This window comes from Bos javanicus, chromosome 6, assembly GCF_032452875.1.
Source record: "Bos javanicus breed banteng chromosome 6, ARS-OSU_banteng_1.0, whole genome shotgun sequence".
Taxonomy (NCBI): domain Eukaryota; kingdom Metazoa; phylum Chordata; class Mammalia; order Artiodactyla; family Bovidae; genus Bos; species Bos javanicus.
Window position 1 is genome coordinate 13493516 of NC_083873.1, and position 14439 is coordinate 13507954.

The 14439-nt window shown below is 43.0% G+C and overlaps 1 protein-coding gene across 11 annotated transcripts in view; it reads right to left on the reverse strand.

Moving 5' to 3' along the window:
* ALPK1 (alpha kinase 1) overlaps positions 1–14439 on the reverse strand; it is a 121786-nt gene that overhangs the window by 5996 nt on the left and 101351 nt on the right. For 8 of the 11 annotated variants that reach the window (XM_061419377.1, XM_061419371.1, XM_061419372.1 and 5 more), the window contains 6 exons: positions 13488–13574; positions 12448–12524; positions 10404–10499; positions 8544–8648; positions 5619–7743; positions 3321–3474 (listed from right to left, as the gene is read on the reverse strand). In XM_061419377.1, coding sequence (XP_061275361.1) covers positions 3321–3474; positions 5619–7743; positions 8544–8648; positions 10404–10499; positions 12448–12524; positions 13488–13574 — 2644 coding nt within the window. The remainder of the gene's footprint in view (positions 1–3320; positions 3475–5618; positions 7744–8543; positions 8649–10403; positions 10500–12447; positions 12525–13487; positions 13575–14439) is intronic. The other 3 variants (XM_061419375.1, XM_061419376.1, XM_061419380.1) reach the window with 2 other exon arrangements.

Here is a 14439-nt window from a genome sequence, read left to right on the forward strand (position 1 = left end):
ATATGAGAAAGTGTCCACTTGTTGTAGCAGTTCACCAGATGTGGCTAAGTCAAGAAAGCCAGCCAGGATACTGGAAAACACATGGACTCTGGAACCAGATCTTTCACTGCCTACAACGTGACCTTATACAGGTCAACAGATCAATCAGAAGTCTTTTTCCCCCTTCCTTTTGTGATTACTTCATCTCTACAAATACTTGCTTTCAATCATCACCTAATATATGTACAACACTTTTTATACTATCCAGGATTCACTGTGATTCCTGTATTTGAAGATTAATATATTTGGGCAATTTTGGAAAACTATCAGAAATGATTTATTAAAATAATAATTCTTTCCTATTTGCTGTGTTATCTTTTTCTGATCAGATGTATGTTAGACCCTCTTGCTCCATCTTCCATGTCTCTTCTTCTCTCTTTTATATCCCATCTCAGATCCTCCTATCACGTATCCTGGTGTGTTAGTTGCTTAAGACTGCTGTAACAAAGTGCCCAAACTGGGTGGCTTAAGCAACAGAAATTGATTCCTCATAGTTCTAGAGTCTACAAGTCCAAAGTCAAGGTGTCAGCAGAGTCATGCTCCCTCTGAAGACGCAAGAGAAGGAGCTTTTCCAGACTGTCAGCTTTTCCAGACGGTTCCTGCTTGGTGGCCACATAGCTACAATTTTCACATGCATCCTCCCTGTGTGTGTCTATCTCCAAATTTCCTCTCTTTTATAAGGTTACCAGTTGTAGTGGATTCTGGGCCTACCCTACTCCAGCTTGATCTCATCTTAATTAATTACATCTGTAGTGACTTCATTTCCAAATAAGATCACAGTCTAAGTTACTTAGGGTTACAACTTCAACTTGAATTTGGAGTAGGGGGGGACACAATTATACCTGTATCACCTGTCTCCACCACTTTGATGTGCGAACTTGGGGAGGTTTCTTAACATCTCTGTGTCTCAGCTCCCTCATCTGTAAGATGAGGATAACAATAACACCTACCTCATTGGGTTTTGTGAGGATTAAGTTAGTATATAAAGGACTTAAAACAGGGGCCTAGCACATGAAATTTACATGTTTACTATTGTTATTATTATCAACATCCTTTTCAATTATTTCTATTATTTAAGAATTTCCCGATTTCTCTCTTTTTTTCTCTCCCTATTTATTTCTTAAAATTTTTGGATTTGGGAAAAGAGCAAGGTCTACTTTAAAAATTTTGCTCCATAGGTTCTTTAAAATATACATATGGTATAAAATTAGGCCTTATACCAAACGAGGACCACCTGTGATCACTAATTTGCAGGTGAGTTTTTGCTTAAAGTTGTCATCAAGAATTCAGTTCAATTCAGTTCAGTTGCTCAGTCGTGCCCAACTCTTTGCGACCCCATGAATTGCAGCACACCAGGCCTCCCTGTCTATCATGATCTCCTGGAGTTCACTCAAACTCATGTCCATCGAGTCAATAATGCCATCCAGCCATCTCATCCTCTGCCCTCCCCTTCTCCTCCTGCCCCCAATCCCTCCCAGCATCAGAGTCTTTTCCAATGAGTCTTTTCCTCTTCTCATGAGGTGGCCAAAGTACTGCAGTTTCAGCTTTAGCATCAGTCCTTCCAAAGAACACCCAGGGCTGATCTTTAGAATGGATTGGCTGGATCTCCTTGCAGTCCAAGGGACTCTCAAGAGTCTTCTCCAACACCACAGTTCAAAAGCATCAATTCTTCAGCACTCAGCTTTCTCCACAGTCCAACTCTCACATCCATACATGACCACTGGAAAAAACCACAGCCTTGACTAGACGGACCTTTGTTGGCAAAGTAATGTCTCTGCTTTTGAATATGCTATCTAGGTTGGTCATAACTTTTCTTCCAAGGAGTAAGCGTCTTTCAATTTCATGGCTGCAGTCACCATCTGCAGTGATTTTGGAGCCCAAAAAGATAAAGTCTGACACTGTTTCCACTGTTTCCCCATCTATTTCCCATGAAGTGATGGGACCAGATGCCATGATCTTAGTTTTCTGAATGTTGAGCTTTAAGCCAACTTTTTCACTCTCCTCTTTCACTTTCATCAAGAGGCTTTTTAGTTCCTCTTCACTTTCTGCCATAAGGGTGGTGTCATCTGCATATCTGAGGTTATTGATATTTCTCCCGGCAATCTCGATTCCAGCTTGTGCTTCTTCCAGTCCAGCGTTTCTCATGATGTACTCTGCATATAAGTTAAATAAGCAGGGTGACAATATACAGCATTGATGTACTCCTTTTCCTATTTGGAACCAGTCTGTTGTTCCATGTCCAGTGATCACTCACCTAGAGCCAGACATCCTGGAATGTGAAGTCAAATGGGCCTTAGAAAGCATCACTACGAACAAAGCTAGAGGAGGTGATGGAATTCCAGTTGAGCTATTTCAAATCCTGAAAGATGATGCTGTGAAAGTGCTGCACTCAATATGTCAGCAAATTTGGAAAACTCAGCAGTGGCCACAGGACTGGAAAAGGTCAGTTTTCATTCCAATCCCATCAAGAATTAAGGCCAAGCAAAAAATCTTTCTAGGTTATTTGCTTCAGTGACATGGCATTTATGTTAACCTTTGTTTTTGTTTTTGAGGATATAGCCATTCCTGAGTCAATGCTTTGTATCAGTGGTCTCTCCACTCATCCCCTGTCATGTGTAACTTTTGTCAGTAGTGGCTCCCTCATCTCACCCCTGCCCAAAACTTCTACAGAGAAGTGTCTTAAGGATTCAGCATTAACTTTTATCCCTGAATATGTTTCATTATTGGCCTCAGAGGAGTTTTATGCCTTTTCTTCCAGGCTCACTCATTTAATCGGAAGTGTGGCTTGCATGGTTTAACTAGCCTTTTATGCCAGCATTTTCAATGAGAGTGTTCAAGAGTCTCTGACTTGTCATATGTCAAGAAACTCTATTTTTCTTATCTGTACCATGGGGTTAATGTTCTCCAAGGGATTTAAAATCATGTATATAAAACATCCAGCCCAATGGCTGACATAATGTGGATTCTCTATCTATGGTGGTTGTTGCTCAGTTGCTAAGTCATGCCCGATTCTTTGTGACCCCATGGACTACAGCACACTAGGCCTCCCTGTCCCTCATCATCTCCTGGAGTTTGCCCAAGTTCGTGTCTGTTGAATCGGTGATGCCATCCAACCATCTATGGTAACTGTTATTAATTAGCTAATGAGGAAGAGGAAAAGGACCTGAATTAAAAAACATTTAGCCACTTTTTCCAGCTCGTTTATAGTCTCATAAACAATTACTTAACAGAGGGGACAAATCAAGCCATTATACATTATTATATATGTTTTCAAGCAATACCTGCCCAGAGTTTCTTCTTGATGAAGATGATGTACCCAAAATGCATTTCTTTGTCTGCCTTTCTTTGTCACATGTAGGTAGTCCCCCAAATATACAACAGTTTCTTGGGCTGTCCACAGTTCAGATTTCTTGGAATATTTTAACAAAAGAGCACCTTGAATAAAAGATAAGATGAATACTGACCTTATTTTTCAAAAAGATCTTGCAATTCACGGATAAGATGAATTGTAACACAGGTACCAATCTATGTTCATTTGAAATATTCAACTTTTTAATACATTTTCTCAAATTTTATCCTGTTCTATGACTATTACTAAAAAGTTAGTGGAGTACAATAAAAAGGCAAAGTTTGAGAAATTACAATGAAAATTGCCTTTGATTCACAAAATCTCTTGTTTGTGATGGCAAGGTATTAAGGCCAGAGCTTCAGTATGGAAGTTATGAAAAATAAAAGGGCTTTTCAAACAGCAAAAGCCCAGAGACCATCTTAGAACAAGTGACATGTGACTCCATCTTCTTCTGATTATCTGGGAATCTCAAATAAAAGAGGCTGCTACCTATGTGAGATCACATAGGTAGAAATAAGTTGAATAATTTTACTCCAAAAGTTCCTGGCCACTCCAGGGATCCTAGATTACATATGAAAGTCCAACCTGATTTTCTCTTACATATTTTAAGTTGTGAAACTCCAGGAATTACTGAGAAAATGTAGATACTGTACAAAGATGAAAACTCAGCTGAAAAAGAAAAAGATAAAGAGGAAAAAATAAGGGTTGTTTTCACCTTAAAGAAAGGACGACCAGCGCAAGCAAGAAAGGATCTCTTTGAGGGGGAAGACCAACATGAACCCTAAGGAAGAAATGTAACATTTTGAGACCCAAGTTAAAATAAAGTGAACAAGGATCTCCAGTGACTAGGTTGTGGCAATGAATAAATGAACAGGAGACTCAGGAGAAGAGAATACTTAAAGCGAGATAAGCCTGCAGGTTTGGGGTGGGGAGGAAGGAGACGACTGAGGCTGTGGAGAGATGATGCTCAGGGCTGGGTGACTCCAAGAAGCTGGGGAAGGAAATGAAGGTGAGCTGCATGTACACATGTAGAAAGGGTGTGAGTGAAGGGAAGAAGCGAGGAGAGGATGCACAACTTGTCCAGTTTCTTCAACTTTCGGGCTTGCTCCCTCCCATGTGCTTTTTCACCCATAAAATGGCACACAGACAAAACAATGAAGCCGCTACCTAACTCTCAGAAATGTGCCTTTGAAACTGCATAAACTCACAGTAAGCAGGGAAACCCTATTATTAGAACATTTTGCTTCTTTGGGCCACAACTTGATCTTTCAGTCTGACTTCAAGGTGGCAGGTAAAACACTGAAATACTTTGAGGCAGAAGTTCTTAACATTTATACAAAAAAAATCACTGGGGAGCTCTTAAAAAATACAGATGCCTGGACCCACACCATAGACACACGAGACTGGAATCTCTGGGGTGACGTACTGGAAGTTTTAAAGAGCTAAAAAGCCTCGGGAGATTCTCATGCGGCACCAGTGTCGAGAACTACTACTTTAGCATCCAGTGCTTAGCAATCCACATAGCTTGTTTCCTCTGAAAGGCATTTTGCAATAGTTTTTTTCCTCATTCAAATAATTCTTCAGTACCTTGGAGGGTATTACCACGTGATCCTCTGGGCTAAGAGAAGAACCTTCTTTGGTCTTCTCCCCAGCTTCTCCACCACTTCTAGGCTGTGTCAGACACACTGACGGCTGGGTGGCCCCAGCTCAGGCTTCCTTGCGCTGTTCCTGAGGCAGGAAGCAGCTGCTAAATGCACACGATCAACGCAGTGCCTGGCAAGAAACCACTCAGCATAGGCGTGAACATGACGAGTGCCTACCAGGAGGATGATGTGTAACTAGGTCAAACTCCATTCCCTGGGGTTTTGAATGGGAAACAGAAAAATCAGCTGTGGCAATGAGAATCGACAGAGGAGATAGATATTGAGTATATGTGGCATCCAGAGCTGTTTCAAACCCTGACTGATGACTGCTCCCATGGTCTGTAAGATCCTCCCTTACTGCCTGTGTAGCAAATGTCTAATGTTTGAAGCAGCCTGAGTGAGCCTCTATGCAACCTTTAGAGTCCATCACACACAGAGTGAAGAAGGCCCCCGAACTACATCTTTCTCTGTGTACTCACAAAGCATCACAGCTGTCTATATCTTCCACAAGCTTTAAGTGATCCACAGAACAGAAACGACAGAGGGCCCTCAGCATACAGAGATGCTTCCTGAAAGGGTGTACTTACTATGTGCTCCGTGGAGTTGTCTGGATTTAAAAAGGCCTGTATGCTCCAGTCTCTGGAACAACCAATCATGCCTCACCCCTGCCAAGAGTTTTTCAAAGTCATCAGGCTGCAGGGTGCGGGCCTCAAGGATCGCCTGCTTTGTCATTCCTGGCAATGAAACAAAAGAACTTCCACTGGAATTCAGAAAAGACCATGGATTTTCTCCCTCAGAAGAACCACTGGAGATTGCCGGTGATTTCAGCCACCAAGATGAGGATAAGCTGGAGTTCTGGCTGCAGTTTAGCAGGTTTCCAGGTTCATTTGCTTCCTCCGTGGTAGTGCAGTCCTCGCTGAGGACAGGGGTGGAAGTCTTTCTGCTTACTGAGGAACTGGGGATCTGGGCTCCCTGAACGTGCGGCTGCTTCCAAGTGCACGGTCTCGGGGAGCCACGTGTGCTCGTGGTGTGAACATCTGCGCTGCCCAGCAGTGGGCTCTCCTCATCCACCGTGGAGGCATCAGGGTCAATGCCCTGCTCTTTGACTGAGAGACCATTTTTTCCCGAGTTAGGGTTTTCAACAAGCCAATGAGGAGTGTAGGAGTTACATGCTACCATGGAGCTTTTGTCCCGAGACTCGTCCACGACTGAGTGGAAGCCTACGGGAACATCTTCTGCTCTTTCTGCTATTTTTCCTTCTGGGTCAACCCAGCAGGGGCTATCTTTAAATGGAGGACCTGTGCCTCCTTTGATTTCTTCTCTCTTCTCTTCTTCATCCCCATCCTTGGCATCTCCGTTGATTTCTTGAAACTCATCAATTGTTTCAAAGGTTTCTTCTTCTTGGATGGAAGGATACGTGGTCATGTTCTTAGGCCAACCAGAATCAGAAGTCCAAGAAGCAGAACAAAATAAGGGTCTGGAATGAGCAGAAGTATTTCTGGACCCCACATTTTCAACTTCCTGCATGCCTCCTTTAAACCACCCTCCACCAGAGGCCAATGAAGTGCCTGTTGTGCTGTGAGGTGGGAAGGTTGCCAAGGGCGTGGACTTGTGCAGCTGACATTGAGAAGACTCTAACCTGTCATCCCTGGGCACCTGGAGAGAGAGACCATGCAGCTCTGAAGACAGTGGGTGCTCAGCTCTGCTTGCCCCATTCACCTCCTGCTCGTCTGACAGAGCAGTGGAACACTGCGTGTCCACAAGATGCCCCTCCTTGCTCAGCTCTCTTCCGGCAGACATATCATCAACATGATAATTCACTTCCTCCCAGCTTGTAGAAGATTTGTACCCTGATAACTGGCTCCAAGAACTGGAGCTCAGGCTGTCACTCAGAGACTTGTTCAGGACAGCTCCCCCACCATTGCTGTGGTCTGTTGACTCAGCTTCGGTCTCCACATCTTCATCCACAGAGACTCGAAACGCATCAGAACCGGCCCAGTTTCTCCTTCCCGCCCTCCTGAGTTTCTCCTGACTGTTCATCGCCATTCGGGAAGAAGATATCACCCTGCCTTTTTCAAAATGTGCTTTGTCCTCCGTGGCACTCACGGTATCTGTGTTTTGTGTTTCTGTCTTTAGATCTGTGATACAGACTCCTGTTTTCATACCTTTCTGTTTATTTTTGTTGTTCCCACAAGTGCTTTCAAATAGTTCACAAACTGAAGTGTGGTGCTGTGAATAGGCTTCAAGGATTTTTGGGAAATCCACTTGCCCATGTAAGATGGGCTTCTCTAACCCACGCTTGAATCCCTCTGGAACGTAAGACTTGTCATCTAAATTTGAGAAGCTTTGAACTTGTAACTGTTCCTTCACCCGGGTGATAACAGACATGATTTCCTGAGAGACAGCTTCTCTCTCCTGACTTCTGGAGGAATTGCTGAAAGTATACAGCTTTCCCATAGCTTCACTACAGAGCTGACTTGCTGTTCGGACGGTCTCCATCTCCCCATAGAGTCTTTGGTGCACAGTGGTGAGACCAAAAGCAGCTTTAAGAAAACTATGGAGCTCCTGTCTTCCAGTAACTGGTTCATCACGTTTCTTGGTGAGGAGGCCAATTTCAAAGGCTTCTTTGGCTTCATATAAATATGAATTTTTCATTCCTGGAGGACAGTCCTCAGAACTACTATATGACAAGAGGCACGTGCCACGGATATTCTGAGGAAAACATCAGATACAAAATCAGACACTGAATTAGAAACTGGAAGTGAATCAGGGAAAAGTTTTCATTCCTAGAGGACAGTCATTAGAAATAGTATTTAAAAAAAAAAGAAACATGTGCCATGGATATTCTAATAAAAATACATAAGCATTGAGTCAAGGACCTGTGGTCTTTTTGATGCCTCAGGAGGAGGGACTGGGACATATGTGATTGGTTGGCTAAAGGGGTAAGAAATTAGCTTTAGCTTCCATTCTACTGTAGCCCTGATGCTTTTGATCAAAGATGATAAAATTGCTGTCATTGTTGCTAATGTTAGTTTCAGCAAACAGAGTCTATACATGGGACATGGACGTAATAATTTTGTTATGTACAAACACGTAATTTGTTTATTGATGGTCAAAACAATAGACTTGTGGCTTCCAAATCCCTCTGGGTATTTGAATCACCTGGGAGATATTCCATAATGAATGATTTCTGGGTAAGAATCCCAGGCCTTTACATGTAGTGGATTTAGGGTAGAGCCCCAAAATACGTATTTTGAAAGGGCTTTTAGGTGATTCTGACATGCTTGGGAACCCTTGTTCTACAGCAGATAACATCATATGCCCTGGCTGCAGTAACTTAGCTCCCCATCAGCAGGATGTCACTACTCTGACTGATATGACCTCTACATACATGAAGTCCGCTCACAATTATCTAATGATGCACACAAATCCTATCTTAAGGTGAGACTCTTCCCTCCCCCGGTGATGTCTGTCACTGGGCGAGGAGCAAGGAGGGGCTATGCCCTGCTTACCATAGCCGTGAGCACGAACAGGGGCGTGTAGGGGCTGAAGGCAGCCGCCAGCTTGCAGGCCTCAGCGGCTGACAGCAAGTGGTGGTCAAACTCCTTCAGCAAGCCCTGTGAGGGAACAGGAGGCCAAGTGTATTGTGAGAAAACAAGAGGCCGAGTGTACTGTTGACAATTATTTACCCATTAGCAAAAGGCAGGCTATAAAATTCCTTTGCTTTTCTTTCAAGATTCTGAGGGGTGCCCTGCGCCTCACCACAACCACTTCAGAACAGTGCCAAGAAAGAGTAAGTGGGTAAAGACCCCAGGGCATTGACCATCCTTTCCCGCACACCCATACACCATCCATCCCCAACTCGCACCACACAGAGAGCCTCACATGTGCCAACATTCGCAGTGCCTGCCCACGCAAAGTAATTCAGACTAGTTTCTTCAGAGGATCGTGCAGCTCTCTGTTCACAGAACTCTGAGCGTTTTGTAGTCAGATTCACTAATGATTTATGCATTGTTCTTGACAAAGAAGGCTTTAATGTACAATTTCATAGCAATTAAGATTCATTCATTTATTCCAGAAATATGTATCGAGTATCCCCATGTGCCAAGCACTGTTCTAGCCACGAAGGAGAGAGGAGACAATGAGGCTGCAATGAGCTTATTTTCTATTAAGGGGAGGGGATCAAAAACACACAAAATAAGTAAAGTGTGTAATATTTGAGATGGCAATAAATGTTCCAGAGAAAAATACAGTAAGAAGAGATCAAGGAGGTCCAAGGCGAAGGGAAGTTTGCAATTTTAAACGATCCTCAGAGATAACTTCACCGGACAAAGAACATAACCCCTTTCCTGTGTTTTGGTCTGTCTGATAGCAAATGCAACATTTTGCTAAGATTCAGAGTACAAGCAGCAAGCTAAACGTATTTTTGCTGCTGCTAAGTCGCTTCAGTTGTGTCCAACTCTGTGCGACCTCATAGACGGCAGCCCACCAGGCTCCCCCATCCCTGGGATTCTCCAGGCAAGAGTACTGGAGTGGGTTGCCATTGCCTTCTCCAGTATGTGTTCTTATGCTACACTAATTAGTACTGAGTACAGTTACTATTGTTGTTTTGGTATTTGAAAAAAGGCAATGTTGATGATACTATTAAAATGTCAACTTGAGTGCAGTGCAGGAGAGCAGTCAATGTCTGTGCAATGCTCTGAACTGGTCAGAGACCTGGTTTCGGCTCCCAGTTCTCTTTCTTACTGACTGCGCAGGTTGCGGAGGTTACCTAGTTTCTCTAGAGCTCAGTTTACTTTCCTCTAAAATGGGAGTGACACATTCTGCTCCACCTTATGCCTAGGTAGATGTGGTGTGTGTGGCTCACATACATATGTACACACACTTCTTGAGTTATAAAACAACAAATAAATATTTATAATCATTACTATTACAGATAGGAGCCCAGACAAGCAACTGATGCCCTGATTTGAACAGACTGTCATTAAAGTCTTAAAGGTATTACCCTTTTACTTTGTCACTGAGAGAGTTCAAGTGTAGAAACTGAATTTTGTGATAATCTGAAAGGAAATCATGAGGTTCAAAGCATTTATCACTTTGATTTCATTCATTCTTTTTTTTCCCTAGTACCTTCTGTAGGTCTGGTGCTGTGCTAGATGCTGGGGTAATAAAGCCAAATGGGGCAACATAGGAAATGTTCCCCAGGCTTGTTCACATTACTCGAAGAGGGGAGATACTCTGAGATACTGTGAGGGGAGATACAGGGAGATCCTCTGACTCCTGACTCCTGGAGAGAGCACTAACCAAGAATAACGCTGACAGTTTTGTAGGTGATGCCACTCTGCCCCGTAGTTTTGCCAAGTGATGATTACCAGGTTAATGTCAGGATTGCTTTTAAACTTTTCATAATCTTTCTTGCTCATGGAGACGAAGATGTCTGCCAATATACCTAGTGATGTGGAAATGCCCTGTAACGAAATACGAACAAAACACAGATGAGGAACTTACAGTCAACTCTCGCTCTCAAGGCCCAAAGTCAACGACTGGCCCTCCATATGAACCATTGCTGATTATTATCATTTGTTATTATGACTCTGAAGATACTTCTTGACTGGGTGTCACTGGGCTTGAAAGATGATCACATCCTGAGGACATGGGCATAATGTAAACTCAGCTATTTCTTAGCGGGGCTTTGCTTGCTTGTCGACATGAACTTGTCCACAATGCTAGGTATAAAGAACTGACCCAAGCAAGAGTTCCCACCCCCAACTCCATTTGTGTTGTTAAAAGGATTGTAGGCAGCAGCGCTCCTAACAGAGTTCAGGGAAATGTATAACCCAAAGCTTCAGTTAACAAGGAGAATGTTCTCACAGAGTCACAGAGGATGAGTACATCAAGGAAACCTAATGTTGCTTCTCAATTTCTCAAATAAAGATGCTATGTAAATGGCTGAGGTCTTTTCCCACCTAACCAAAGGAGAATGATTTTACAGAATGCAATTGAGCCATCCCAACTTTGCTGCGGAATGAGGTAAAGGCTAAATATATAATAAAATCAATACCAGTAGAAATAAATGGATCAGTAGAAATAAATATACAAACAGACAGTTGCAAATATATAGAGAAACACTAACTACATGCCAGGAGTCTAGTTGTGAGTAAGGATGGGCAAAACAGAGAGGGAGTTTTTAAATATTTCTGGTCTTATTGTTCGTTCATTCATGCTTGTGCTCAGTTATGTCTGACTTTGCAACCCCATGGACTGTAGCCCACCAGGCTTCCCTGTCCATCACCAACTCCTGGAGTTTACTCAAACTCATGTCCATTGAGTTGGTGATGCCATCCAACCATCTCATCCTCTGGCGTCCCCTTCTCCTCCTGCCTTCAATCTTTCCCAGCATCAGGGTCTTTTCCAATGAGTCAGTTCTTTGCAACAGGTGGCCAAAGTATTGGAGTCTCAGCTTCAGCATCAGTCCTTCCAATGAACACCCAGGACTGATCTCCTTTAGGATGGACTGGTTGGATCTCCTTGCTGTCCAGGGGACTGTCAAGACTCTTCTCCAACACCACAGTTCAAAAGCATCAATTCTTCAGCACTCAGCTTTCTTTATAATCCAACCCTCACATCCATACATGACTACTGGGAAAACCATAGCTTTGACTAGATGGACCTTTGTAGGCAAATTAACGTCTCTGCTTTTTAATATGTTGTCTAGGTTGGTCATAACTTTTCTTCCAAGGAGCAAGCATCTTTTAATTTCATGGCTGCAGTCACCATCTGCAGTGATTTTGGAGCCCCCCAAAATAAAGTCTGACACTGTTTCCACTGTTTCCCCATCTATTTTCCATGAAGTGATGGGACCGAATGCCATGATCTTAGTTTTCTGAATGTTGAGCTTTAAGCCAACTTTTTCACTCTCCTCTTTCACTTTTATCAAGAGGCTTTTTAGTTCCTCTTCACTTTCTGCCATAAGGGTGGTGTCATCTGCATATCTGAGGTTATTGATATTTCTCCTGGCAGTCTTGATTCCAGATTGTGCTTCATCCAGCCCAGTTTCTCATGATGTACTCTGCATATAAGTTAAATAAGCAGGGTGACAATATACAGCCTTGATGTACTCCTTTTATGATTTGGAACCAGTCTGTTGTCCCAGGTCCAGTTCTAACTGTTGCTTCTTGACCTGCAAACAGATTTCTCAGGAGACAGGTCAGGTGGTCTGGTATTCCCATCTCTTTCAGAATTTTCCACAGTTTGTTGTGATCCACACAGTCAAAGGCTTTGGCAGTCAATAAACCAGAAGAATCAACAAAAATATAACCAATAAAATTGATAAATGAGAAACTCAATTGTGCCATAAGGTAATAACTTTCCAAAGGCAAATATAGGAAATGAGAAAATAAACATGAGACAAACAACCTTTTTGTCTGGCTGAGGAAGTGTCAGGTATCCCATGATTGAGGCCCATATTAACTCTGCTGCTTCATACCACATCCCTGGAAAAAAGGAGACAGGACAAACAGCTAGTATCTGTGCTCTTGTATCAGAAAATACTTTTAAAAACTAATACAGAAAGATGATTTTGCATTTTGTAAGAAAATTTACAACTAGACTAGATTGACAGCAATGAGCAGATAGCAACCTGCTAGAAATACAACAATCTGCTTTTCTGGTTGGTTTAATACAGATAATTTTTCCCTTTCACAGGGAAACAGTAAGAAATATTACATATCACATGTGTACATATGAACTATATTAAATATAAGTGATTATCTCCATTATTTTCAAGATAACAATTACCATCTTCTGTTTAAAAATTTCAAATACATTAGTTTGCATTTTAAAATACAATTAAGGTCCTCTAAGCTTTGCTAGTAAAACTCAGAAATACCCTCTGGGGAACAAATGGGTAAGTTATCAGGGTGTGTGTGTGCACTCAGTCATATCTGACTCTTTGCAGCCCCATGGACTGTATGTGGCCTGCCAGGTTCTTCTGTCTATGGAATTTTCCAGGCAAGAATACTGGAGTGGGTTGACATTCCCTACTCCAGGGATCCTCCTGACCCAGAGACTGAACTCGTGTCTTTTGCATCTCCTGCATTGGCAGGTGGATTCTTTACCACTAGCGCCATCTGGAAAGCCCAGCATAGGTTTAGAATAAGAGTATCACTTATCACGTGGAGTCCTGCTGAACTGACAGCCAGATGCCAGAAACAGTACCAAGAAAAGTCACAATATAGAAACGCAAGTTTCTTTAACAAAACTCAACAGAAAACTATTTTGTTTTGTTAATGCTCATAATATTCCTGGCATCTTAAGTGTCAGTCTCTTTTTGACAGTCTCTTTTTGATGAGGAAACTAAGGGAAGTGAAACAATATCAACCAGATCCAATGAGAAAAGCCCACAGTGAAATCTCTTAGCCAGACTTGGTAAATGAGACTTGAGAGGATGACTGTACCCAACTTCTGCAGAATTTGCCCTCTTATCTGTATGCAGACTGACTGCACCAGGACCTTGTCGCTTTCATTTCTGTATAGCCAGGTACCTACAATAAAAGAGAGGGGGAAAGAAAAACATTTTTGACCTTGAATTATTAAAGAAATAGCCTGGTGAAATAAAACTATGTTCATGGAAGCCTTCATGAACACATGTGACATAGATTCGGTAAACAGTCTCTTCTCTGTATGTAGAATAAGGTCTAAACTCCTTGCTATAACCTACAAGGCTTCACAGGAATTGACTCCTGCCTGGTCCCCACCTCTCCTGATAACCAACTGGGCTCTGCTTGTGTTCCTTATGCTATGCTATGCTAAGTTACTTCAGTCTGTGTCCGACTCTGTGCGACCCCATAGACGGCTGCCCACCAGCCTCCCTCGTCCCTGGGATTCTCCAGGCAAGAACACTGGAGTGGGTTGCCATTTCCTTCTCCAATGCATGAAAGTGAAAAGTGAAAGTGAAGTCCCTCAGTCGTGTCTGACTCTTCGCAACCCCATGGACTGCAGCCCACCAGGCTCCCCCGTCCCTGGGATTCTCCAGGCAAGAACACTGGAGTGGGTTGCCATTTCCTTCTCCAGTGCAGGAAAGTGAAAAGTGAAAGTGAAGTCACTCAGTTGTGTCCGATTCTTAGCGACCCCGTGGACTGCAGCCCACCAGGCTCCTCCGTCCATGGGATTTTCCAAGCAAGAGTACTGGAGTGGGGTGCCATTGCTTTCTCCTTATAATAGCAGCCAACTCTTGCTAGTGGTAAAGAATCCGCTTGTCAATACAGGAGATGCAAGAGATGTGGGTTCGACCCCTGGACCGGGAAGATCCCCTGGAGTAGGAAAAGGCTACCTGCTCCAGTATGCTTGCCTAGAAAGTTTCACGGACAGAGGAGCTTGGTGAGCTACAGTCCACAGGGTCATGAACAG